At 48.2% G+C, this 25,288-nt stretch overlaps 1 protein-coding gene across 6 annotated transcripts in view; it reads right to left on the reverse strand.

Annotated features, from left to right (window-relative positions):
- Window positions 1-13,356: 13,356 nt before the first annotated feature.
- The window catches only part of YEATS2 (YEATS domain containing 2), a 75,631-nt gene continuing 63,699 nt past the window's right edge, over window positions 13,357-25,288 (reverse strand). For all 6 annotated transcript variants that reach the window (XM_073360070.1, XM_073360067.1, XM_073360069.1 and 3 more), the window contains 4 exons: window positions 20,083-20,309; window positions 19,272-19,346; window positions 18,396-18,469; window positions 13,357-16,269 (listed from right to left, as the gene is read on the reverse strand). In XM_073360070.1, the coding sequence (XP_073216171.1) occupies window positions 16,161-16,269; window positions 18,396-18,469; window positions 19,272-19,346; window positions 20,083-20,309 (485 nt within the window). In that variant the 3' untranslated portion in view covers window positions 13,357-16,160. The remainder of the gene's footprint in view (window positions 16,270-18,395; window positions 18,470-19,271; window positions 19,347-20,082; window positions 20,310-25,288) is intronic.

The following is a 25,288-nucleotide window of genomic DNA, read 5'->3' on the forward strand; positions in this document are numbered from 1 at the left end:
AATGTTGCAGATGCAGAGTTCAAAGTCAGAAGATGCAGGAGTTAAGATCCCCTGATGTCTGTTAATCTGGCTACATTGGCCATGGATACTAGTTTATTGCAGATATTTAACACAGCTCTAAAAATACCACATATGTACAGCGAGGCCAAGTTCACATGCAGTAGGAAACGTCACTTCTGGATTTCTCGACTTATTTTAACTATGCAACCTTTACACCTTAGTGTATCAAGTTTCTTTGAAAAGGAGAGAGGTGCACATCCCGACTTGCTATGAGGTAGCAAATTCACGTCAGCCATCTTAAGGTCCATATTGTTCCTCTCTGCGCAGGAGACAGGGAGGGGAGAATTCAATCAGAGAGCAGAGGAGAGGCACCAGAATCCCTAGTCAGGGAAGTACTCAGGACCTGCAGAGTTTGGGGCTGAGGTGTGTGTGTGTGGCTCATGCCACCAGGAGAACCCTGAACAGCCTCCCTACCCCTCTCCTGATGGGTGGGAAAATCCATGACTAGAGCCTCATGGCTTTTTTTCTCCCATCTCCTCTCTTAGGGTTAGTTCTTCAGGAGGGCTCAGTGTTCCTAAGGTGTGTACACGCTTAAATCAGACACTGACAAATGTTCCACCCCTCCACTCCCTATTGTTGCCAACCCTCCAGGATTGGCCTGGAGTCTCCAGGAATTAAAGATTAATCTTTAATTAAAAATTATGTCATGTGATAAAACTGCCAGGAATCCATCCCACCAAAATTGGCAACCCTACCAGCCCCACAAATACCAGGCCGCATAGACAGAAGCAGTGAATCCTAGCATAGCATCTCAGGATTAATACAATTCTTCCCTGTGCATTCCCAGCTGACTTTCAATCATTCATAACCATAAACAGCCAACTAATTGTTTCTCAAGCTTAGATGCAGATGCAAGGCCACTGGTAGAACTATTTACATGTTCCAAGGCTGCAGTGTTTGTATACTAGGTGAAGTGGGTAACAATCCTTTTAAAAAAGGAAAAACATTGAGCTGCAGAATTCGTGGCAGCTTATGGGATTTTCCTCAAACCTACGGGTGATCGTTTCAGAAAATAACGTGTGCAAACATAGGATTATCCCTGGAATTGGTTTGCAGCCTCAGCTATGGCTTTGACAGCCAGAGACTCCTGCTGCCAGGGAGAGGGTAGAAGGGGGCCCAGCCAGGACCACCCCTCTGCCAGAACCTTCCTGGACCCAGAATTATGCAAGGAAGACACCGCCACTCTGAGGGCACTAGGATCCAGGCAGCCAGAAATTCCAGCTGGTAGGAACAGAAGCAGTTGGAGCCAGGACGTCTGGTGATGCTACCCTGTTCTCTGCCCTTTGCTGATTGCGCAACCCTCCTTCCTCCCTGCCTTTTTACCTCAGCGTCACTCCACACCTGCCCTTCCTCCCCCGCTCTCTCCCCCTTACCTTTCCTTTTAGCAGATCCCCTACTAAGTAACACCCCTCCCCCCACACTGCAAATGCCACCACCACTACATTGTTCCATCTACTTGTGTGTTCAACTCCTTCCCCCAACCCTGTGTCTGTCCGGTCTAGCTGGGTCATGTTGTCTTCTTTCCCTACCCAGTCTGTCGGTATCCCATCTGTTGTCACTTAGTCTGTCACTCTTTAGAGCTGCCTTTTTGTTCTGTTTGGGTCCTGGCCTGTGGCTCCTAGTCACTGCAGTAATATAAATAGTAGTAGATCTAACCCTCTATCTCCACACGCACGCTCCTGAGAGCGCCTTTTCCACGCTAACTACAGAGTATCACATTCCCAGTAAGAAAAAAGCTGCTTAGTTTTACCTCACGGGCCTTGTGGTCTCACCTGTATCATGAGAACACACTTATCACATGGGAATTTTACAGTAGTCATTGCTTTATAATGGTGGCCAACACCATCAAACTCTTACATAGGATACACCCACACGGCAACAAGCTCTGTTCTGGGCGAGGCAGCGTCCAGCTCACAATGTACCTTTGAAAGGCCAAGCCTTTCCACTGAGCCCCAGAAGCATGCTGAAGGTCACCAAAATACAGCCTTGCTGCAACTGCCCACAGAGGTACCTTGTATGAGAGGACCCCACGCCTTTAGGAAAAGCAGAGAAAAACTTAACAGGCACTTACTTCCCAGCTGGAGAAGAAGGGGAAATGCAGCCAGCAGTAGTCCCTTGAAAAATGGCCTCTTGAGGGCTAGAGCAGCTTGTCTCTGCCCAATTTAAAGGGCCAGTCCCAGAACGGCATGCTGGGAAAAAGTTCCTATAAGAGGGAAAACTTTCACAGAGAGCACTAGCAGGGGGAGGGGCTACTTCTGTACCATTTGTCTCCTCTCCCCCACTTGTCTTAGTAAGGTTCTTCCAGTTGCGTAGTCTCTAATTGCTCTTGGGCTTTACACCTCAGCCCTACCCCACTGAATGGCATGTTTTGCTTTGAAGCCATTTGAGGTTCCATGTTCTCGCAGGCAGCAGGAGCTAGGGCAGCAGATGCTGGCTGAGGGTGGGTGTGGAAGGAGACACCCCTGCAGAGCAGTGCACCTCATGGTGCTTACAATCACCATGCATACATGCATGCTGATGCCTGTAGAACGAACTCCTGTAAATTGCCACCTGCTCACAGCCTGAAGCATAATCAACAGCAGAGCTAGTGGGGGACTCTATGGGGCACCCTTCCTGTGCCCGCAAGGGCGGGGGATGAGATACCAGCGAAAGGAGGATGCTCAGGCCTAAGAATAGTAAACTACGCTTTATGGAAGGAAGAACTTACACGCCAATCTGCGCGGGGAGCCCCTAGGACGCGCGGAGGGGTTGCAGGGGACTCTGGCCATTTGGGACAGCTGACCAGGCAGGACTCCACTGCGGGGGGAGTCCTCTGCAGTGCTATGTTCTCCGCGCTTATCTCAGAGTTACATGGGGTCAACAGCTGGTTCTATTCTTACGTGTATGATTTATGCTTGTTATACAAATGTAAGCAGAGTCAGGATGAGCTCTACCCTGACATCTGATGGTGAGTCGTGGTGGGTTATGGAAAATAACTTCAGGGACTGATCTCATTTGCATAGGCACACCCACCCCGCCTAGATGGTCACTTTGGCTGTTGTAGGAACCCCAGTTTCTCTGTTATTGGGGCAGGAAGAATAAACTGTTATTATTCTGATTATGTGAATCAAGGACAGTGGAACTGTGCTTGGCCTTTTGTTATGACGGAGGGACTCACCATCAACTAAGCAGCACTCACTAGGCAAGGGTCATGGGTTCCAAAACCCAGTGAATTGAGAGAGGCTGTGTGATAGGTATTAATATTAGGTAGTATGGGCCCCCTGATGAGGGCCCTATATGCTAATTACACCTTCTTCTCTCTCTATGGTAGAATATCAGAGCTAGTTTTGATTCCACTATAAGTCTGGTTACAGGCTGCTGAGCTGAATTCACTTTGGGCCAATGGTGCACTAGCACTGAGGTTCCCCTACTACAAGCTGAAATCACAAAAGAGATAAAATTACTAAGAGCTGAAATCACTGAGTGTTGTGTTAAGTAGTGGGGGGGCCTGAAGATATACGGTGGAGCAGTTTGCAGGATGGCTGGAGGAGCAGAACAATTTGTGGGGCAGCTGGTGGAGCGGAGCCCCATGGAGAGGTTGGGCAGTCGGCTTTGGACCACGTAAAGTGCCCCTTAGCCTCCCCTATTTCTACCCAGGTTGGGAGGTAAAACTCTGCAGATAAACTTTTGAACTCTGGGGCTGCACTGACCAGGGACAGAGACTTCTGGGTTGTTGGACTTTTGGGACTTTGGGGGACTTTTGGGTTGCTGGACTCAAGAACCAAAGGGAAAGGACATGGCCCAATTTGCTTGGGGTGAGTTCTGGCTCATGGGTTGTGTTATGAATCCTGTTGGTGGTATTTTCCCAACATAATGCCACATTGTTTCTCTCTGTTATTAAAAGGCTTTCGCTACACTCAGACTCTGTGCTTGCGAGAGGGGAAGTATTGCCTCTTAGAGGCTCCCGGGGGTGTGGTATATATTTGTCCCAGGTCAGTGGATGGGGCTCAAGCTGGTTTTGCGTTGTGTTATTGGAATGGAACCCCTAGATACTCAACCCAGCCCTTGTTGCTGCCAACTCTGATGGGCAGAAGGGTTACACAAACTAGTTCACAAGCAAACATATGCTGAGCTATGATAAGATATCTTTTGGCAGGGTCTGTCAGACAAAGTTAATTGAAACTGCCTGCATCCTCCGCTTACGTCCAGTCACGTACTCAGTCCACCACTTAGCTCCTTGCTAGTCTTCCGCAACCTTGCCCCTACACTCCACCCCTTGGAAGACTGAGGTGTATTAGTTACTGTCACCAGTGCACGGTGAGCGTGCGCACTGGTTTGGGGGTTGCTGGTTGGGCCAGGAGGGCGGAGGAGGAATTCACACAGCATTGAAGAATGACAAATGCACATACAAAGCCCAGTAGTCCAATCAATAGCAGGAGCCTGATGCGTCTCCCACAGGTGTCCAGATCCAGAAGCCAGGCTGTTAGCCACTGTCAAAGGTCATCCCATACAGAAGTCTCAGAGCCCATGTCATGTAACACCTTCAAGTGGTCCATCATATTATGAACATCAGGCTCGATACGCTTATCCTGATTTGAGTAAAAACAACAACTTTCATTAATAAATAGTCCAACGCCATACAATTTTGTAATACAGCTTGTGACAAAGAAGCTACTTCTAATTGCAAGGCTTGAATTGCATCTATGGCATTATTCTCTGTAACCTCAACTGTGGCTGAAATATTTACACTAGCCCCCTCCAGTTCAGCCACCCCTAGCCAGGGGAGGAAAGCGCGGACAAACTGATGAAAGCCCATGGGTCTCTGCACAATGGGGTTTGGGCTCTGTCGTGGACGTGCCACCAATATGTAATTCTGCACTGCATGAGCGTGCATGGTTTGCATTCCATACGTATAGGGAAGGAGCTGTCCCAATGTGCACAGTCCACACCATTGGTTGGGTAGGGGTTTATATACCCAATGGCCGCATAGCCAGTACAGCCCCAGCAACCCTGCTGTGGGGAGCCATGTGCTATCTGAGGTGTTGTGACACCAACTATCAGAGCTTTGGTTATGCTGAGACCAGTAATGTGCACGCAGGGTTTGCATGCACCTAACTGTGCTGAGGAACGTTCTCCATACAGGGGCACTGGCATTGTAGGAATACAGAAAACCACGGGTATGTAGTCCCCACTCGCCCCAACGCCACCACCGATGGCGAAGGGTGGTGCCATAGGTATAAGTCAAATTGGTTTTGGAAGAACCGGAGCAATTGTTACTTGAGACCCACACCTCTCCAGTCATCCACTCGCTGTGCAGTTCGGGTGGGCCAGCAGTAACGTTAAATTGCCCGGTGTCTGGCAGGTATTCTGCTATCACTGCACACGAGGAAAGGGGAAGTTCTCCTATGGAACGAGAGGCGTCCGTCGCCGAAAGCTGCTGAACACACCAATACGTGTCTCCCAGTACCACTACCGGTGTCCCTTGGCGCCGGTAAGGGGGCGTTTCATTATACTTAGTGAGAAAGGTGGTGTCGTTAAGGGCCCAGGATTCATTCCATGGCACTGCGGCCCATGGAATACCAGCACTTGCCAACTGGGGGCATGTGCACAGTACCAACAGTCTGATTTGTTATCTGCTAGAGCCACTGATTGCATCCACTGGACGGCCAAGTTCTGGTGCCATGTGGCTTGGTCACCTATTGCAGCTAAAATTAGTTCGAGGATTATGCCGTAGAGAACACACTGTAGGGCCATTGCAAGTGTTGGCCTTCGGGTGATGCAACCGGGACACTCCATGGACCCCCGCCTGAACTTCAGTGCGGCAGTTATGGTTGCCTGGAAGAAAGATGCTTAGAGGGCACATAAATTGGGGCATCTTCCCCTTTTATCAGCACAAGATGAGTATCCCGGGGACCGTCAGCTAGGATTTCCCCTTCGAGCGGGTTATGTTTGATGGGGTCGTGAACCCAAACTACAAGTCCAGTCGAGCCAAACTCTCCCGCTCGAGTGGTGGGTGCAAGCGTATCCACCTCCTGGACATCAGGCGACCCAATGTGCTCGCAAATCAACTGCGCAATACATTCGCCTTGGGAAAGGGTTACTGCCTGCAGGCTGTTGTGAACCAACAGCACCTTCACCTCCCCGGTATAGTCAGCGTCAATTACTCCCGCCGCAACATCTATGCCCTTAAGGGCCAGACTGCTGCGTGGGGCAATGCGCCCATAATAGCCTTGTTGGAGTTCTGTGGCCAAGCTAGTACTTACGAGGTTCCGGCTGTTGGGCTGTAGAGCGAGGCCCTCTTGAGGGCCCGCAGATCGAGACCAGCACTTCCCAGGGTGGCCTGAATGGGGAGGTGGGCTTGCGGGTGCAGGCGCTGCACTCTCAACACAGTGGGCAGCTCGATGACCTCCCCCGTGAATCTAGTGTACGGGGTGGAGACGTACAGAGGGCGGTCATTGAGCTCAGCCGTGGCCTGGTGAAGATTATGGCTCCACCTGGCCGGGGACTCAGTGGGAGATAGTTTGCATAACCGTTCTTTAAGCAAGCCATTCATGTGTTCAATAAGCCCGGCGCCCTGCGGGTGGTATGCGATGTGGAACACCCACGCAATCCCCCGTCCCCTAGCCCACTGTCTTAATTCCATTCCTGTAAAATGGGTTCCCTGCTCACTTTGCACCTCGAGGGGGGATCCGTAGTAGCGGATGAGTTCTTCCAACCCCTTTATAGTCTGTTCCTGTGGGGTGCTTGCACATGGGTATACAAAGAGCAGACCTGAATACGTGTCTACTGCAGTTAGCACGTATTTATGTTGCTGACTTTCAGGCAGCGGGCCGATGTAGTCCACCTGCCCTACTTCCCCAGGTTTCTGGCCTCGCTTCAGGTACCCCTTTTCTGCTTTTAAGCACTGTGGGGAGAGCCTGGTACACTGTGGGCAGTGCTGACGGGCGTCCCGCTGTGCACCGATCGTGGTCTGCAAGCCACGATCAGTGGCCCACTGCATTGCTTTTTCCCCTCCCAGATGACCACTCTTTTGATGTATCCACTCAGCCAGGCCGGGGGCAGCTACTACATATACTGTGACTATGTTGTCTACCTCTCTGTTGAACCGGACCTCCTCTGATTCCCCCATCAGGTGGGCGTCTACATGACAAACAGCAATGGACCTCTGGCTACAGGCATCCCAAACGGCAGGCCACATGGCGTAACCCCAAAGGGGTTTGTCATGCACCTTCCAGCCAGCCACATGCCAGACGGCCATCCATTGTGTCATGCCTTTGTAGACTGCCCTCCGTATACAGCTAAAGGGGCCCTGGGTTCTCTGTGATGGTCATGAACGCTGCTCGTAGCTCAGCCCACGGCTAGACAGGCCAGGGCCGGTTTCGAACAGTATTTCCTCAAGGCAGGGATTACATGCTGCCACTCACCACCATCATTCTGCCCCCTCGTACGAGGCCGATCCATCAGTGAACCACGCGGCCTCTCATTGTTGTTCGGTTAAGGAGGCGTAGGGAGGGGCCTCCGTACAGGGGGGTTGAGGCACTTTGCGCGGGGGGGCAGAAGTGTGCTGGCCTCCGGAAGGCAGTTCCTCGAAGGTGGCAGCACCCCGAAGCTGCGCATACGCATCGGTAACGCTTGCCTGGGTCATTTGCATACGCAGCTGCAGGTAGTGTTTCCATTTCCATAGGGTCTGGGTCTGGGCTACCCCAGTCTGTGTGAGCGGGCTTTCATCCCAGACCCAATCCATAATCGGAAGCGGGGTACGCACCTTTACAGGCTCCGCGCCCGTTATGGGCTCAGTTTGCTGCAGGGCCCATACTACTGCAAGCAGCTGCTGTTCAAGGGGTGTATAACGCTCAGCCTCGCCTTGCAGGGATCGCAACCAATACCCTATGGGCTCCTTTCGAGATGAAGCTTGCTGCCACAGCCCCCACGAGGCCACATGGTCAACCACTGTTACCTTGAGTTCCAAGGGGGTGCCTCGTCTGCCTGGGCTCAGCACTGTGTGCTGGCTGAGCGCCTCTTTAGCCTGCTGGAATGCGGCATGCTGCTTGGCCCCCTGACTAAATGTGGCTTTCTTCCGGACTACTGCTTGTATGGGCTGCAAGATGTATCCTAGACGGGGAATAAATGTGCACCAATATCCAAGGAGGCCCAGGAAAGCTTGGGCTTGGCTTACACTAGTGTGCTCTGGGAAGTGGGTAATTATTTCAATGGCCTTTTGAGGGATCTTACGTTGAGGCCCCAACCAAAGTATACCCAAGAAGATTACCTCCTGGCTGGGCCCCTGAATTTTACCAGGGTTGACAGCCCATCCCCAGGCCGCCAGAGCCTGCAACACATTGTTCTTGGCCTTGGAGAGTGCCGCCTCATGGGGCCTGCTCAGCAGGACATCATCAATATAGTGCTCTAGTACCACTCCCTCTGGAAGAGTCATCGGCTCCAGGTCTCAACTAACCAACTGGTGGCAGATGGTAGGGCTATGCTTGTAGCCCTGAGGCAGCACAGTGAATGTGTACTGCCAATCCTCCCATGTAAAGGCAAATTGATCCTGGTTCCGTGGGACAATGGCAATGGAGAAGAAGGCATTTGCCAAGTCCAGCATGACATGCCACTGCCCTACTCGCATTGCGAGGTGCTCCATGATGGAGACCATGTCAGGAACTGCCACTCTCAGGGTTGGGGTGACCCTATTTAGGTTGTGGTAGTCTACTGTCATGCGCCAGGTTCTGTCCTTTTTACAGCCTGGCCAAATTGGGCTGTAAAATGTGCTCATGGCGGGGCAAATGATGTCCACCTGGAGCAGACCTTTAATGGTAGGGGTTATTTCCTCGTGCCCATCAGGTATCTGCTACTGTTTGGTGTTGACTACTGTGGTGGGGGTCAGAAGCACCACGGGGTTCCCCCGCAGCATGGTTACAACCGCTCGGTCATACAGTTGGCACCCAAAGGAAAAGGGTTCCCCTTAGGTATCTGTGGTCTGCCCTCAGAGGAGGTCTATACCCAGTATGTATTCATGAATGGGGGCAATTAAAACAGTGACTCATATGGGGGGGTGGCCTTCCCGATAGCCAGCTGTAACTGCATCGGCATGGCCTGAACGTCCGCCCCTTCGAGGCCGCTCACAGTTAGTGGCCGGCCCTGATGGGGAGGGGTGCCATGCAATATAGTCACCTCCGCTCCTGTGTCCACAAGGGCCATTACTTGTTGTCGTCCTCCGCTAGGCCAGTAGGTCTCCACTGGGACCTAAGGGAGGTGGTCCCCCACTACATAGCACCTTACCTCTAGGGCAGGGGGCGAGGGGGACCCACCACCCCGTCAATACTGGGTGGGCAGCTTCTGTTCAATATAGTCTGCCGGGGGGGCAGACGGTTGGGGCTGCTGGGGGGTGCCATTGACCTTGTTTTGGGGCCCCCCTTTCATCGAGGCCCCCATCCTCTCCTTGGTACGCTGTTTCGGCTTAAGCTGTAACCAGTGTTTTAACAGCTCAGCATTGGTTTTCCCATCCACTTCCCTCAGAGGAATCCCTGCTTTCAGTAGGTCTTTGAACACAGTATTGTGGCTAACCCTCTCCTTTTGCTTCACATTCACCTGCCGCGGCTTTGTGGTTTTCATCATACTGTCCATTTCCATTAATTGCATCATTAGCTGTGCCGCATCTCCCACTGACCCTACGGCCCCCCCAACCATCGGCAAGATCAGGTGTGTGTGTGTGTGTGTGTGTGGGGGGGGGGGGGGGCGGCGTTCCGCAGAAGCAAGGTGCGGATGGTACAGGTCAGCTCTACAACATCAGGCCCTTCAAAATCCTCGGACGATATGCCGGTGAGCATGCCCAGCTGTCGGAGCTGGCTAACCCCCTCTGGGATGGAGGCCTACTGTTCCAACCCATCATCCATGTCTGCAGGCAAGCTCCAGCTAGCTTTAACAGCCATGGTCAACCGTGCCATGAGGGAGGGATACAGGTAATTTGCCTCCGAGCTGGCCCCTATCTTGAGACTCCTGTGAAGAAGGGGGTCTGTAGTGAGTGAGCCCATCCTGCCTAACTCAGCAGGGGTAAAAGTAAAAGCATCCACCCCATCGTCCCACAACAGTAGCAGCCAGGCCAGCAGCGGTTCCTTGGGATGCTGCATGAAATCCTGTAGCTCAGGATTTCAATTCCTGGATAGAATCCCTTCCTACCATTTGATTGTTCTCTCTGTGCGGTCCCTCGTATTTCGACAACAGGAGGCAGTTGTGGGTACAGCCCCGCCTTCCTGCCATCCCCCTTCCCGGGGGACTCGCCTTGCTTGTCTCCCAACTGTTCCCATCCCAGGTCTCTGGATCCCAATCTTTTTTGCGTACCAGTGCGCATATGGCAAGGGGACGCACATCTTGCCGTCCTCCCTTTCACCACCACCTCCCTTTCGTAATGTGAGCCGCCGTAACTGTATCGGTGCTCTAACCGCTCGACCCATTCAGCCGTACTAGCGATGACTTCTTGGGTTAGTGAATGGGCCTCGTTTGCTTGCTGCAAATCAACCTCTAATCTTCCTATCCTCTGGCGCTGAACCAGCAGCGCCTTGCCCACTGCACGGAGCAGTCAGGAAGACCCATCCCAGGTCCCCCGCTGCTTTTCACTCCGTGGGTCCTACTTTGTCCAGCCGGAGCTTGGATATCAGTTCCTCCAGCCTAACTGGGGTAACCCCCGGCTCCTGCTCGAGCTCCGGCCATGCAGCAGGGGCAACCAATTCCGCCAGCTTGCGAGCCACCGATGCCCACCATCCCATAGAGGGCCACCCGGGGATGCGGCTCTCTCCCTCCCCATAATCCTTCCTTCCCCTAAGAGGCATCCCTCCGCTGGTATCCTGTTCGTGACACCAATTGTGCCTGCGGCGGTGGTGGGGAAGATACCAGCGAAAGGAGGATACTCAGGCCTAAGAATAGTAAACTACGCTTTATTGAAGGAAGAACTTGAAGGAGCCCCTAGGACGCACAGAGGGGTTGCAGGGGACTCTGGTCATTCAGGATAGCTGACCAGGCAGGACTCCACCGGCGGGGAGCCCTCTGCAGTGCTATATTCTCTGCACTTATCTCGGGGTTGCATGGGGTCAACAGCTGGTTTTGAGAGGAGGTGGACAAAAGGGCAGAGGAAAGGGTGGGAGCAGTAAGGGGGACAAGGTGGAAGCAGGGGAGAGCAGGAGAAGATAAAGAGCGCTGGTTGTGAGAGGAGTGATGCAGGAGAGGGGTTACATATTATGCCACAATATTCAGATGATCAAGTCTTTAACTATAAAACCAGCGATGGTCTTTTCTCTCTGTGAATCCTATTGTAAGAGTGGTTTATTTGAGTCACACAATATCCCTTAAAAACAGACTTTATAGTTATGACCTATTATAATCCGTGTCCTATAAGCATGATGTGCAATGAATGAAGCACAGGTGTTCCACATTCTGCTGGCTTGTCACCCAACCTGTCTGGAGGCTGAGAGGTGTATGTCCATTTTGCAACACTGTCTCCACTGCTCTAGTTGGGAAGCGAGGAACATTTGCACTTCTGCATGTCTGAATAGACTTTCTTGCGTGTTCAGTTGTTTGAGTGAACTCTGGTAACTTGATCTGATCAACTAAAAAGCTGAGTAACATTTTAGTGATCTTTGATGTAAAAAAGTTTCCTTATAAATTAATTTCCCTGTGTATTGTATGAGAATTTCTCATTTGACTGGCAACAGGATATGGGGCATATTAGGTTAACAGTTCATATTTTCTTCATATAGGCCATCACTGTCAGGTAAGTTAATGGGATCAGTCCAGTTCATGGTTTTAGTGCAAATCTCTGTCTAAGTGGAGGTTTGTTTGCTTTCACAGCACAAATGGCAAGAACTGAATGGCCAGAGGAACTGAATTGCCTGTGTTTGGAGGTGATCAGGAAGGAGGCACACTGGGATACGCTCACTGCTGGTGCCTTGCTGTACCTGTTCTGTACCAAAACAAAGAACTTATTTCTCAAGGGCTAGCAATCTAGCACCTTTTGCAAGCACCACAGTCACTTTAAGGGGTTGGGGTAAAGCATCAATTAGAAGTCAGTGTAACGATTCCATAGCAATGTCAGGCCCCTGCCACCTGGGATATTCACAGTATGCTGTGAACATCACATACAATTGCAGCCAGATGGCTGTTTGGGAAATACCTTCTTTACTGGAAGGGATGGTAATAATAGAAAATTAGAAAAACATGATAAATACACACATGTGGTAAGTGTTCTCTATGAATGCATTTTCCATCTTCTGCAACTGAAATATTTATTTCCTATAAATATGTTTATAAATGTGTCAATCAGCATGAGGGAAGGCTTTAGCAAAAATATTTCTAGGGTGTTAATAACGGAGATTGGTAACCTGACAATTTTGTCCATTTGTTGGTTAGTCTTCCAGGGCCTGATTCTCATTTACACTAAAGACCCTACTATAAATGAGAATCAGGACTTCAGTATTCTGAAAGACAGTACAAGGCTCTCATCTTCTGAGCTACATGATGATTGATAATTTTTACCGTTCCTGTCAAGAAAATTAACACCCTGCTCAAAGCCAGTTTGATTTCTTCCCTTACCTTTCAACTTTCACTCATTTCTAAGGGCAAATAAATCTGCTGCTGTTTGCACGGGCACATGAAGGGTAGCTTAAACCTTCCACGGGGTAGATTAAACTTTTTTGCTCAGTTCCTGGCTCCCTCTTTCAAAAGAACGAAATGTTCATAATAAACCATAAAAAAACCTCAAAGGCAAAGCTACCTTTTGCTTTGGACACATTTAAAGAACTGTCAAGTTTTCTGCAGAACCAACAGAAGATAAAATTCCAGTTTTGCTTCAGGCACAAAGGAGTTTGTTTCTTTTTGCACACCTGTTTTATGTGACACATGCAGTGCAATGGTGTATGCTGCAGAATGACAGTTTAGAAAAACTGTATTTGGGTAATAGGTGAAAGTCAGACAATGTCATCACAACTAATAAAAGAATTTATTGTAAACTTATGTATATTACACAATTTTACATTATAATACAGAATGTGAAGGATTTAAACACTCAACATTTCAAATATGGACAATGTTTGTAAGGAGATCTTTGACTGACATTAAGACTCTTTAAAAAAGTCACAGAGAATATAGGGGAATATTTAGAAATATTCCAATTTCTTCCACACTTAACTTGGTTTACCAATTTTTACAGCCTTCCCCTTGTTGTGACACAACTTTCTTCCCTTCAGTTCTTATGGAACAGATTATCTTCTCAAGAAGAAATGTCTATCCCACCACTCTTGAAAATTCAAAGATCTTTTTGCAAAAATGTCCTACATTTGGAGGACTAAACGAATGTTATTACTGGTAGCTGCTTTTGGTTTCAATGGATAATTTGTTCTTAGCAAATTTCACGTTGGATTATTCTCCTAGGGGTAACTATATTAACCTGGGTTTGCTCAGAAATGAATCAAGAGACTCAATCGTAGCTCCTTCAGACTACTATAGAATAGATGCCTTGGTTTAGGGGCCATTTTAGAACTCAAATGCTGAACACTTCGTTCTCTAGTGTTACAGAAAGATCATGTGGCTCAAGCAGTTGGGGGCAAGACTTTGAATGGCAGGTGCCCAAAGATGGGCTCCTAAATCCATAGGAGGTGCTGGGTGCTCGGCACTTTTGAAAACCAGGCAACCAATGAATAATTTAGTACTAAGGGATGGAAGTGCATGTGTCACTCCAGAACACCAGTGCACTGGCTGCCCAAAAGGCCAACTGCCACATAGGCTCTGTCGTCCCATCCCAGGCTGCATAAAATCTTCTTCCCTAACTTAGAAATTGTGTACAAGAGTATCTAAAAGGTGCCAGAGGCTTGACTTCCCTACAGCCTGCAAATAAAACAGCAAGGATGAGAGGCTGCCAGGCTGCAACAGCACTTTGGGAAACTAAGATAGGGCCTGACGTTCCTAAATTAAACTGATTCCTCTCTGCTCTCAGCACTGGCCCAGCCACTGTGCTCTAGCAAGAGTTCCCACAGCAAGAGTACTTCAGACTATTGTAGAGTAAGGGCCGGACTGTGCAGCTGTCCCTAAGGCAGCAAGCGCGCTCTCATGCAACGGATCTTGCTGGGTGCTCACCAGCACAAGTGAGAATTCCACAGTTGGGCTCCAGAGTGTTTAAAACATCCCCTCCAATGCCATCAAAGCGCTTCATCTCAGAGCCCAACTCCAATTCCCTCTCATCAGTCCCATTTTCAATGTTAAGGGCAAACGGAGCAGTACTGGACTCTAGTCCTGTTGATTTCAATGGGGCTATCTGCAGACGAAGGTTCTCTTCACAGTGGGCACCAATGGCCAATTCTGGCCTGAGGAGGACAGTGTCAAGGGTCTGTAGTTTAAAAACTAATTTAATTTTATTCTGGTTTGTAACTGCTCTTTGAAAGTCTGAAACCACCTTTTTTCAGCTGAACCACTCTCCCTCGATCATGCACATAGTTGTGTTTAACTGCAGAGCTCCTGGCATCAAGTTTATTAAGCTTTCTAGTGAAAAAAGCACTCAAGTATTAGTTTTAAAATACACCCTGTTCCCCAACTAAATAAGCTTATTTAGCACTTCTAAAATGCTTTACAATTTGAAATTGCTGCACAAATATTAATTAGGCCTCAGAACACCCCTATGAGATAGATATCCTTATTCCTAATTTTGAACATGGGGAAACTGAGGCACTGAGCAGTGACACAACTTCCTCCAGCCCAAGCAGCAAATCAGTGACCCAGGTGGGACCAGAACTCAGGAGTCCCCAGCTCCCAGGCCCTCATTCAATCTATTATGTGGTACTGCCTCAAAAAGACAAGGACTTTGAAAGCTTGGTAAAGTAATAGTCAAATTTTGGACCCTTCAACCTTGACAGTATGTTTACAATATTGCCAAATACATACTGGGAAGATTTTTATATTCCCAGTTAGACCTTCTTACGACAATTAGCATTCACAAGGCTGCAGGTGTGCCCATCAGATGTGGCATTCACAAGAAGGAGAACATGGTAATACCTAATGTACATGAGTGGTGGGACCGGAAGTAAAAGTTCTATCCACAGCCATGGTATCAGATGCTCCCATGTCCAAAGTACCCATGTTTTCCCCAATCCTACTGGGCATCTTTCTGCTATACAGAGTTTAAACCAAAGCTCTGTTGCTGTCAGTTCCTCACAATCTGTGCTGATCATCGACTAATGTTCTCCAAAGATTTAAACAAGTATTACAGAGCTAGTGGCTTGCTCTCCAGCTCACTAACTAGGATTCTTCCAGCACCAAAGGTCAATACTTGCTAGGAAAGCAAAGGATCTCGCCAATCAATGCCCAGAAATCTTGACACAGAGTTCTCTGTAAAATGAACCATGCATCCAAGTCACTTTACTTTTCCCCTCACATAGATCACATGCTCAGTTAGTCTCTTTAAATTTGACGTTAGTTATTCATCTTGGCCATGCCCCCAACCTACCATCACTGGGATGTCTGAGGTGCTCACTCAGTCCCTCCTAAAGGAAGGAAATATTTGTTACCGTACAGTTAGCTGTATGGTTGATCCTGCTATGTAACAGAAGCCACGTTCACGGTGTTCAACTATATCTTCACAAATCGCTCACCACAACATCAGCCTCCAAACAAACCAGCTTCCAAAGCTGCCTATTGCTTTGCATGTATTTGCAGTACCTCGGGAAAATGGTCTCCAATGGCCCCCCAGCTCAGAGCAAAACCTGTACTGGTCTGCGGATTGCCTCAAAGGCAGCTGAAGTGCCAAAGAATCATCTCCATCTTAAAAATGGATCACCTCAGCAAGCTATCCAGTCATCAGTTGGAGAAGGCTTATTTCGCTGCCAAGTCTTTTTCAGCTAGCAACTGAATGCAAACTGACGAAGTCTGCTCATCCACTTACTGACTAAACAACACTGCAATCTAACAACTTGATTTGGAACAGAGCATCATTTTGTTGCATTAAGGTGCATCTTTAATTGGAGGTAACGATCTAATAGCCCAACATTTTAAAATGTATATAATAGCGTCCCACAGAGACAGTGGAATTGTCATTAAATACTTCACTCTTCAATCCATTGTTACTACAGCATCTTCAGGTTATTTCACTGTTCTTCATTTAATATCCTCATATGTTTGTTTGTGAGGAAATCAAGAAAGGGAATATTGCAGATGGCTTGGTGAATATTCATCACCGTGATCTCTCTTGGAATCCTGCAGAGAACGAATCAAAGAAACTATTACAGTATGCAAAAAGCCAACTGACTCTGAAGTGCCAGGCCAATAAATTTACTAATGGGGGGAAAAAGCCAAAAAAGGATAATAGTGTTACAGCTTCAGAGAAAATGTATTAAAATGCCCTAGCACAAAATATATGCTAATCAGAAAATTTGGAGGAATACTCCTTGGGCATAAGCATACGAAAATTAAAGGGAAGTGCTGAAGTATCAGTTTTGTGGAACAGGCAGTATTTTAATTAAGCCATTTGCTTGCACATATTAAACACTAAGGGTTTTTTTTTTTTTTTTTTTAATTTCAAGTTCTGCTAGAACACTATGAAGACAGGGCGAAGAACTCCCTAAATCAACTAAACAAAAGGAGAATAGTATTTGGATCAGGAGTTACTGTAAGAACTACTTGATTCCCGTGCTACTACATAGGCTACTGGGGTCTTGTCAGGCCACTGGCAGGTCATTTGTAGGGCAACTTGTTTTGATCAGGGTAGATCAAATATTCCACATCCATCCCAGAATCCTGAAGACAGCCGCCTCCCCCTTAATTTTCATCTGTAAGTCCTTGCATGGCCCCTCACTTGCTCAAGGGCGAAAAGTAGCACTTCGCTAATTCTCCCTCCCTGACTGACTGAGGATGAGTTTGCTGCTTCTACAGAAAACTCGAGCCCCTGCCAGCCCAGGAATCATAAGAATGGAATGCAAACAGTTGTAAAACTGAAGTTCTTCTGGTGAAAATACTGGGCCCACACTTACAGTCCAAGCTGATCACTTTAAAGTTAGTTTTCAGGCGACCAATAACTTTACACCCTCATGTGTTCTGGTCATCTTTAAAGGAAGACAGCCTTCAATGAAAGTGGGACCCCTTACACAAGCCAGCAACGGAGTGAAGATTTTTGTTCAGTAATTCTTGTAGTAACAATAAAATAAAATTATAAACAATTTAAGAAAGGTAACAGACATCCTGCAAAGACCAAAAGTGTGCATGCTATAAGACAAAGGAAAGTGTAGGTCCTCTACGTAGCGGGGAAGGAGAGCTAATAAGTGATGACATCAAGAAGGATGAGGTATTTCATGCCTATTTTACTTCAGTCTAAAAAGCTTAATGGTGACCTGTTACTCAACACAATTAATATTAATAGCATAGAAGAAGGAACACAAGTCAAAATAGGGAAAGAACAGGTTAAAGAATATTTAGATAAGTTAGATGTATTCAAGTTGGCAGGGCCTGAAGAAATTAATCCAGGGTACTGAAGGAACTAGCTGAAGCAATCTCGGAACAGTTAGCAATGATCTCCGAGACAGCTGGATTGCTGAAAAGGAACTTGAAGTTATAGTAGATCACAAATTGAATGAATCAACAGTGCGATGCAGTTGCACAAAAAGTGAATATCATTCTGGGGTATGTTAACAGGAATGTAATATGTAAGACATAGCAGGTAACTATCCCGCTATATTTGGCACTGATGAGGTCTCAGCTGGAGTATGTCCAATTCTGGGCACCACACTTCAGGAAAGATGGGGACTAATTGGAAAGAGTTTAGAGGAGAGCAACAAAAACGATAAAGGGTTTAGAAAATCTGACCTTTGAGAAAATTAAAAAACAAAAACTAAACTAGTCAGGTTTAGTCTTGCGAAAAGAAGACTGAGGCGGGACCTGATGACAGCCTTAAAATATGTTAAGGGCTGATATACAGAGGATAGTGATCAAATGTTCTCCATGTCCACTGAAGGTAGGACAAGATGTAATGGGCTTAATCTGCAGCAAGGAGATTTAAGTTAGCTATTAGAAACAACTTCCTAACTGTAAGGATAGTTAAGCTCTGGAAAAGGCTTCCAAGGGAGGTTGTGGAATCCTCATCATTGGAGAGCATTAAGAACACGTTGGACAAATACCTGTCAGGAATGGTCTAGGCTTAACTGGTCCTGCCTCAGCGAGGGGGCTGGACTTGACTGCCCAAGATCCCTTCCAGGTCTACATTTCTGTGATTCTATACACTGAGGGTTCATTGCTCACAATGAACTATGTGAAGTTTTAACCATTTCTTAAAGCAGGTAAAACTTTTGTGTAAATGGCATAAATGATAAAAAGGAGGTCAGTCACTGTACCTGTTGTGAGGAGCTGTCTGGTACCCAACAGCCAGTGCTTGCCTTAGGATATCATTCACAAGTTGTTCAGTGGCCTAAAACAAAGGCAGTGTTAGGGGACAACATGTGAAAAGACTAAGCAATGGATATTATTTTTATCTGACTTCAATTTCATAAATAAGCAGCAGCTCAGTCAAAAGTTTGGTTTTTATTTTTTTAAACTCCGGAATCAGTTAGCTTTTATACAATTGATCAGCCAATAGACTATAAACTGTACCAACAACCTGAAAAAGATTCTGTTGTCCTAAGACCAACAAAGCCCTGCTAAAAGTGATTTGTATGAGCCCTAAATATAATACCACTAGGACTTCCCAGTTTCAAGTTGTTAAAGGGCTTTGGTGATAAATAGTATATTCTTTGCTTTATCCGAAGTTGCAAATGACATATACTGGTATCATACTCTTGTATGAAGGAGAACCACCACTCATTTCAGGTATCCAGCAGCCTAACATCCAGATGGCCTAACATCACAGTCGAAAAAGGGACAGCAATACTTGGGGAAAAAATACTTAGCTCCTTTCGAACACTAATTAATCCTCAACATCTCTATAGGGTAGGTAGGTATCTTCTTTTTACAGATTGGGAAACTCAAAGTGACATGTTCAAGGTTACAGAGTGATTCAGTGTCAGAATAAATATCAGAGGATTAGAGTTTAGGTGTTTCTAGATCATAGTACTGTCTCCCTCCCAACAGACTACAGTTAGGAGGTTTTAAACACACGCACGCACACAGACTGAACACTTGATTCTGTGCAAGTCTTCTGAACTGATCATTACTCTATATTACTGGGTCTAATACAATTACAGACATGTAATCGCTGTCAGATAACAGCTTACCTTTAAAACCATATCTTCTATTACTGATGCATAAACGTTCTTGTGCAGCTCAACAGGCTGAAAAGAAATCCCTATCTATAAAATGAGAGAGAGAGAGAATTTTTAATCTGACAGATTACAACGTCAAATAAAATAACCAATAACAGATAACGCTTTGTGACGGATAAGATGACAGTGAACAATGTGTTTCGGGAATAACTAGTTACAATGAAAAAACAAACACTGTAAAGTTTTAGTACAATATAATTTCAGGGTTTAGATCTGAATATCCAGTGCAGGTGAAACCCGATCAGACAAATGGCTGTGGGGACATATCTAAAACGCAGAAAAAGTTAAATCAATTTTGATTTGGGGGCACTTGGGGAGCAAAAGCCCCCCAGCCCTTGTTAAATTTGTACCTATATTTAGCCTAGGTTTAGACTAGTTTCACGTTCTGTCCTCTCCTGGTTGTGAAGATTGAATCTGTATTAAATAGTTTTATTTCAGCCCCCAACGTCCTGCCTTTTGTGCTGGCCATGACTTGCACGTGGTCTGCATATGGAGTTCTGCTCAGATACTGGCAAGAAGGAAAAGTTTTACCCTCTTCCCCTCTGGCTGATGGGACTGGAAGGAGAAAAGCTCTCTCTTCTCCCCTGCTGCTACACAGAGGATCTCCCCTTTCTCCCCAATCCGCTACTATGAAGAAATACATCGCTTGCTCTTCATCAACTAAGCACCACAGGATCCATCTGGATAAAATACACTATTATAAATATAAGGTAATTACTAGCTCAGTAGCAGTTCATTAGCTTTGTGAATCATGTTTCAATACCTTCTGTGCCATGTCCCTCACAAACTCTGATGCAGGCAGGGAGGCCAAGTAGAATTTCATCTCCTCTTGTTTCTCTTCCTGTTCCTTCTTAATGTTTATTTTCAGTGGCTCAGTAAAGCTGAGGATATCCACTTCCTCATCATTCTCTGGTTCTTGTTTCAGAAACTGCTGCAGCTCCTCCAGTTTTTGGCAGAGTTCTTCGCCACTGGTGTAAGAAGATGGGCACTCTAAAAAAGAAGCATTCAGCCTTACTTAAGACATGATGGGAAAAGCATTTAAAAATGGATACATGCCCAAGGTCTAGTGAGAAATTCAGGTAATTAAAGGGCACATGTTGGTACTCCATGCTTAAGAACACAAGGCTGAAGAAAGAACAAATACTACCTGAGATTCTTCTCTTTAATGACAACAAGTGCAAGTTTACAGTACAAAGTGTTTTCACTCACCAGTTCCTGCTAATCATGCCACTTAAAGAGGCTGCACTTCAAACATTACCAGACTAATGTGGATTTACTAGAAGTCTTCCAGCAGTTCTTTTGTAGAAAAGTCTGGTAAACTAGAGGATACTCCCCTCACCACTTTGAGAAATAGAAATGCACACAGCTCTGAATACTAATCATGTTGCTAAATGTAATGATCTAATTAAAAAAAAACAACAGAGGGGCAGATTCTCAATTGGTGTAAATGTGCATAGCTTTATTTTCTCTGTATGAGAATCTAGCCACAGCCCTGCCAAAAGATGACAATTACCATTCCTCTGAACTATCCTGTCTCCTTCCTGCATGTATTATTCCCCCTAACAACCAGTCATTAGTAACTGAAAAGGTTGCATACATTTTTGACCTTTCCTTTTGTACTTATCAGATGCTTTCCAGCCCTACCCGACACTGCTCACAACTGCTGCTTTGATATTTGTCTGGAGAGATTGGAAGTCACGCACTGTTCCACAGCTGCCTCTCTCTCTTTGGGAAAATCCATATCTTCATTCCATTCTTTAATCCCACTGCCCTTCTACCTCTTAAAAGCCTGACACTTCCAATAAACCCTCAAAAGCGTCACAAACTTGTCGTAACTGTAAAATGTACAAATTTTCTGAAAGCAATGAGACATCCAAACAGAACTCAATTCATAATTACACGTGGAACGGACAAAAAAAGCCCCATCATAGGATTGTGGTAAGAAAAAGAAAGGTTATTCACCTTTGTAACTGCTGTTCTTTGAAATGCGTTGCTCATATCCATTCAAATTAGGTGTGTGCGCGCCGTGTGCATGGCTGTCGGAGAATTTTTACCCTAGCAACACCCGGTGGGTAGGCTGTGGAGCTCCCTGGAGTGGCGCCTTCATGGTGCTTGATACATACCCCAGCCGACCCAGCGCCTCCTCAGTTCCTTCCTGCCGGCTACTCTGACAGAGGAGAAGGGGGGGCGGGTTTGGAATGGATATGAGCAACACATCTCGAAGAACAACAGTTACAAAGGTGAGTAACTGTTTTTTTTTCTTACAGTGCTTGCTCATATCGATTCCAATTAGGTGACTCCCAAACCTTACCTAGGCGGTGGGGTCGGAGTGAAGCAACATGGATTGTAGGACCCCTCTACCAAATGTCGCATCATCTCTGGCATGCTGGACAATGGCATAGTGCAAAGCGAAAGTGTGTACCGAGAACCAAGTCACGATTCTGCAGATCTCATGGATCAACACCTGGGCCAGGAATGCCGCTGCCAAAGCCTGGGCCCTTGTCGACTGAGCAGTGAGGGGCGGGGTCGGTACACTGGCCAGATCATAGCAAGCGTGGATGCAGGATGCGATCCACAAAGAGATCTGCTGAGAGGAGACCGGGAAGCCTTTCATCTGGTCCGCCACCGCAACGAAGAGCTGGGTCATCTTCCTGAAGGGCTTTGTATGCTCAATGTAGAAAGCAAGGGTCCTACGGACATCGAGGGAGTGCAGCCACTGTTCCTGGCGACTGGTGCACGGTTTTGGATAAAAAACCAGAAGAAAAATGTCCTGGCGGATAAGGAAAGCCGATACAACCTTGGGAAGATAGGCCAGGTGAGGCCAAAGCTGCACCTTATCTTTATGGAAGATCATGTAAGGTGGTTCCGAGGTAAGGGCTCTCAGCTTGGAAACACGCAGCCCCGACGTGATAGCGACCAGGAAAGCCGTTTTCCAGGAGAGGTAGAGAAGAGAGCAGGTGGCCAGCGGCTTGAATGGGGGCCCCATAAGTCTGGAGAGGAACAGGGTAAGGTCCCATGTGGGGACTGGCTGTCGAACTTGTGGGAAGAGACAGTCCAGGCCTTTGAGGAACCTGCCAACCATGGGATTGGCAAAGACAGAGTGGCCATTCGCACCTGGGTGAAAAGCCGAGATAGCCGCCAGGTGAACTCTGACCGAGGATGCTGCCAGGCCCTGCTGCTTTAGGTCCAGGAGATGCTCCAAAATGAGAGGCACAGATGCCTGGAGGGGGGATGCGATGTGCTGAGTGCACCAGCATGAAAACCTCTTCCACTTAGCTGTAGATGTGGCTTGAGTGGAGGGCTTTCTACTGCCCATCAATACCTGCTGCACAGATTCTGAACAGAGAAGTTCTGAAGGGTTCAGCCATGCAGCATCCATGCCGTGAGGTGGAGCGATCGCGAGTCGGGATGACAGAAGTGACCGTGATCCTCGATGAGGAGATCTGGAAGAAGAGGCAATGGGACTGGGGCATCCACAGACAGCTCCAACAGCATCGTGTACCAGTGCTGCCTGGGCCACGCCGGAGCCACCAGAATCACTTGCACCCTGTCTCTGCGCACTTTGTGCAAGACCCTGTGCACAAGGGGGAATGGAGGAAAGGCGTAGAATAGACTACTTGTCCAGGGGAGCAGGAAGGTGTCTGTGAGAGGGAGGGAAGAAAATTGGAGAGAGTATCCCCTTTCCACTGTGCAAAGGACCCAATGGTCCGTGGTTATGAGGGACCAAGCAGTGGAAACGGGATAAAAGATTCAAGAAGGGTGGGGTAGGATCCTGAACGAGGTCCGGTACATCGTCCTCGGGTGTCCCTTCAAAAGGTTTGTTTAGAACCTGTTGAGGGTTTGGACGGGCCCTGGTCCTGCCCAGACTGGTGGTTGGAGGGTTTCCTCCTGCCATTATGCCCCCATCTCCTATAAAAATCCTGCCTCGGCTGAAGAGGGGGATAGGAGCATTGTGGAGGCTGCTGAAGTTTAAAGGGCTTCTGCTGGGTAGCTGGTGTGTGCATGCCCAGTGACCTCATTATAGCACTTGAGTCTTTAAGGCGTTGCAGCCTTGAATTGGTCTTGTCCAAAAACAGACCCCCTCCATCAAAGGGGAGGTCCTGCAATGTTTGCTGAAGCTCAGGTGGCAAGCCAGAAGCTTGCAGCCAAGAGATATGCCTCATTGCGATTCGTGAAGATAAGGTCCAAGCAGCAGAGTCCGCGGCGTCCAATGAGGCCTGCAATGAGGTCCGTGCCACTGTTTTGCTCTCTTCTGCCAAAGCCCCAAACTCCTCTCTGGACTCCGGAGTTACTAACTCCTTGAACTTCAGCATGGAGTTCCAAGAGTTAACATTGTATCAGCTCAGGAGCGCCTGCTGGTTAGTACTCCTGAGCTGAAGTCCCCCCGAGGAATAAACCTTGCACTCAAACAGATCAAGGTGCTTGGCCTCTTTTGACTTGGGTGCCAGGGCTTGCTGACCATGCCGCTCCTTTTCATTCACTGAGGCCACGACCAGTAGACAGGGCTGTGGATGCGTATAGAGATAGTCCCCCTTAGAGGGGACAAAGCATTTCCGCTCCACTCCCTTAGCAGTCAGGGAATGGATGCGAGCATTTGCCAGATTGTTCTGGCGGTGGTCTGGATGGTCCAAACAAGGGGTAGGACCACCCTAGATGGAGCCTCAGCGGACAAAATATTGACCACAGGGTCCTTCACCTCTATCACCGCCTCCGCTTGAAGGTTCACATTCTGCGCCATCCTGTACAAGAGGTCCTGGTGGGCATGGAGGTCTACTGGAGGGGGACCCGATACTGCAGTGCCCGCCACCACCTCATCGGGTGAGGAGCCGGCCACGGGAGGAAGAGGGTCATCTGGAGCCTCTTGCAGAGCCCTGTGCCAGCGATCTTGGTGCCAGTACCAGGAATTGGAGTTGGAGAAGGGCCTGAAGCCGGGAGGGAAGACACCACCGTCTCCATGGTAGCCTCTGGTACTCACGGCTCGGATGGGGCTGATCGAGAAGCCCCAGATGGATCACCTTGGGCTTGGTGGTATGCCCAAGGCGTCCAAAACGGCCATTGAGTAGACCCTTGAGCGGGACCTTGCTCCTGCGCCTGCCAATATCCAGCCCCGAATCGAGGCGGCTGAGTTCCAAATGGTGGCAGTCTGACAAGTGCGACTCTGTCTCCAACCCTGACGAACGAGAGGTGAAACGTGATGGACACGGTGGTGCTGAGTGGGTCTGCGCCGAGTCCCATTGACGAGACGATGGAGAGCGGTGCTGCCACGCTGGGGAGTGATGCCGGGACCTGGATCAGTGCCGGGATCTGGATCTAGGCCGCGACGATGACTGGCGTTGAGAGCAGTGTTGGGTCTGGGATCTACTCCTTGACAGCGACTGGAGCGGTGTCGAGACTAGTGCCGGGAGTCGGAGTGGCACCGCAAGTACGGCCGGCGCCGTGATGGAGAGTGGTGCTGAGACTGTGAACGGTGTTGGGAGCGGGAATGGTTCTGAGAATGGGATCGGTGCCGTGGCTCGACCGATGGTGCCGGCGGGTGGGTAAGTGCTGGTTTGCCCTGGGACGGTGCCACATGAACCGGTGCCGGTGCCTTGGTCTACTGAGGGGATGCCGACACTGTCATGGCAATCAGATCCCCTGCAGCCGCGAAGGTATCTGGAGTAGACGGCAACTGGACCTCAACCACGTTGCGAGTCGGGGAGTCCAGTCACACCAGACTCAACAGTGCTGAAGCCGCTAGTTGTGCCCCATGGCGCTCTGCTATAGGATGTGACTCCATGGGCGATTCCAGGGAGGCTGGAGCTTGCTGAGGTGGGTCAGCCTTTTCTGGTTTCCGGTGCCGCTTCTGGCCAGAAGAGCGTGAGCGGTGCTGGACCGATGATGTCGGCTGCGGTGCTGGGGAACGTTGGTGCCACAGGTCTCTATCAGAGTCCAACTGTGGTGCCATTCCTACCGCTGCTGCCGGGGAGCTA

Source organism: Lepidochelys kempii, chromosome 9 (assembly GCF_965140265.1).
Source record: "Lepidochelys kempii isolate rLepKem1 chromosome 9, rLepKem1.hap2, whole genome shotgun sequence".
Classification (NCBI taxonomy): domain Eukaryota; kingdom Metazoa; phylum Chordata; order Testudines; family Cheloniidae; genus Lepidochelys; species Lepidochelys kempii.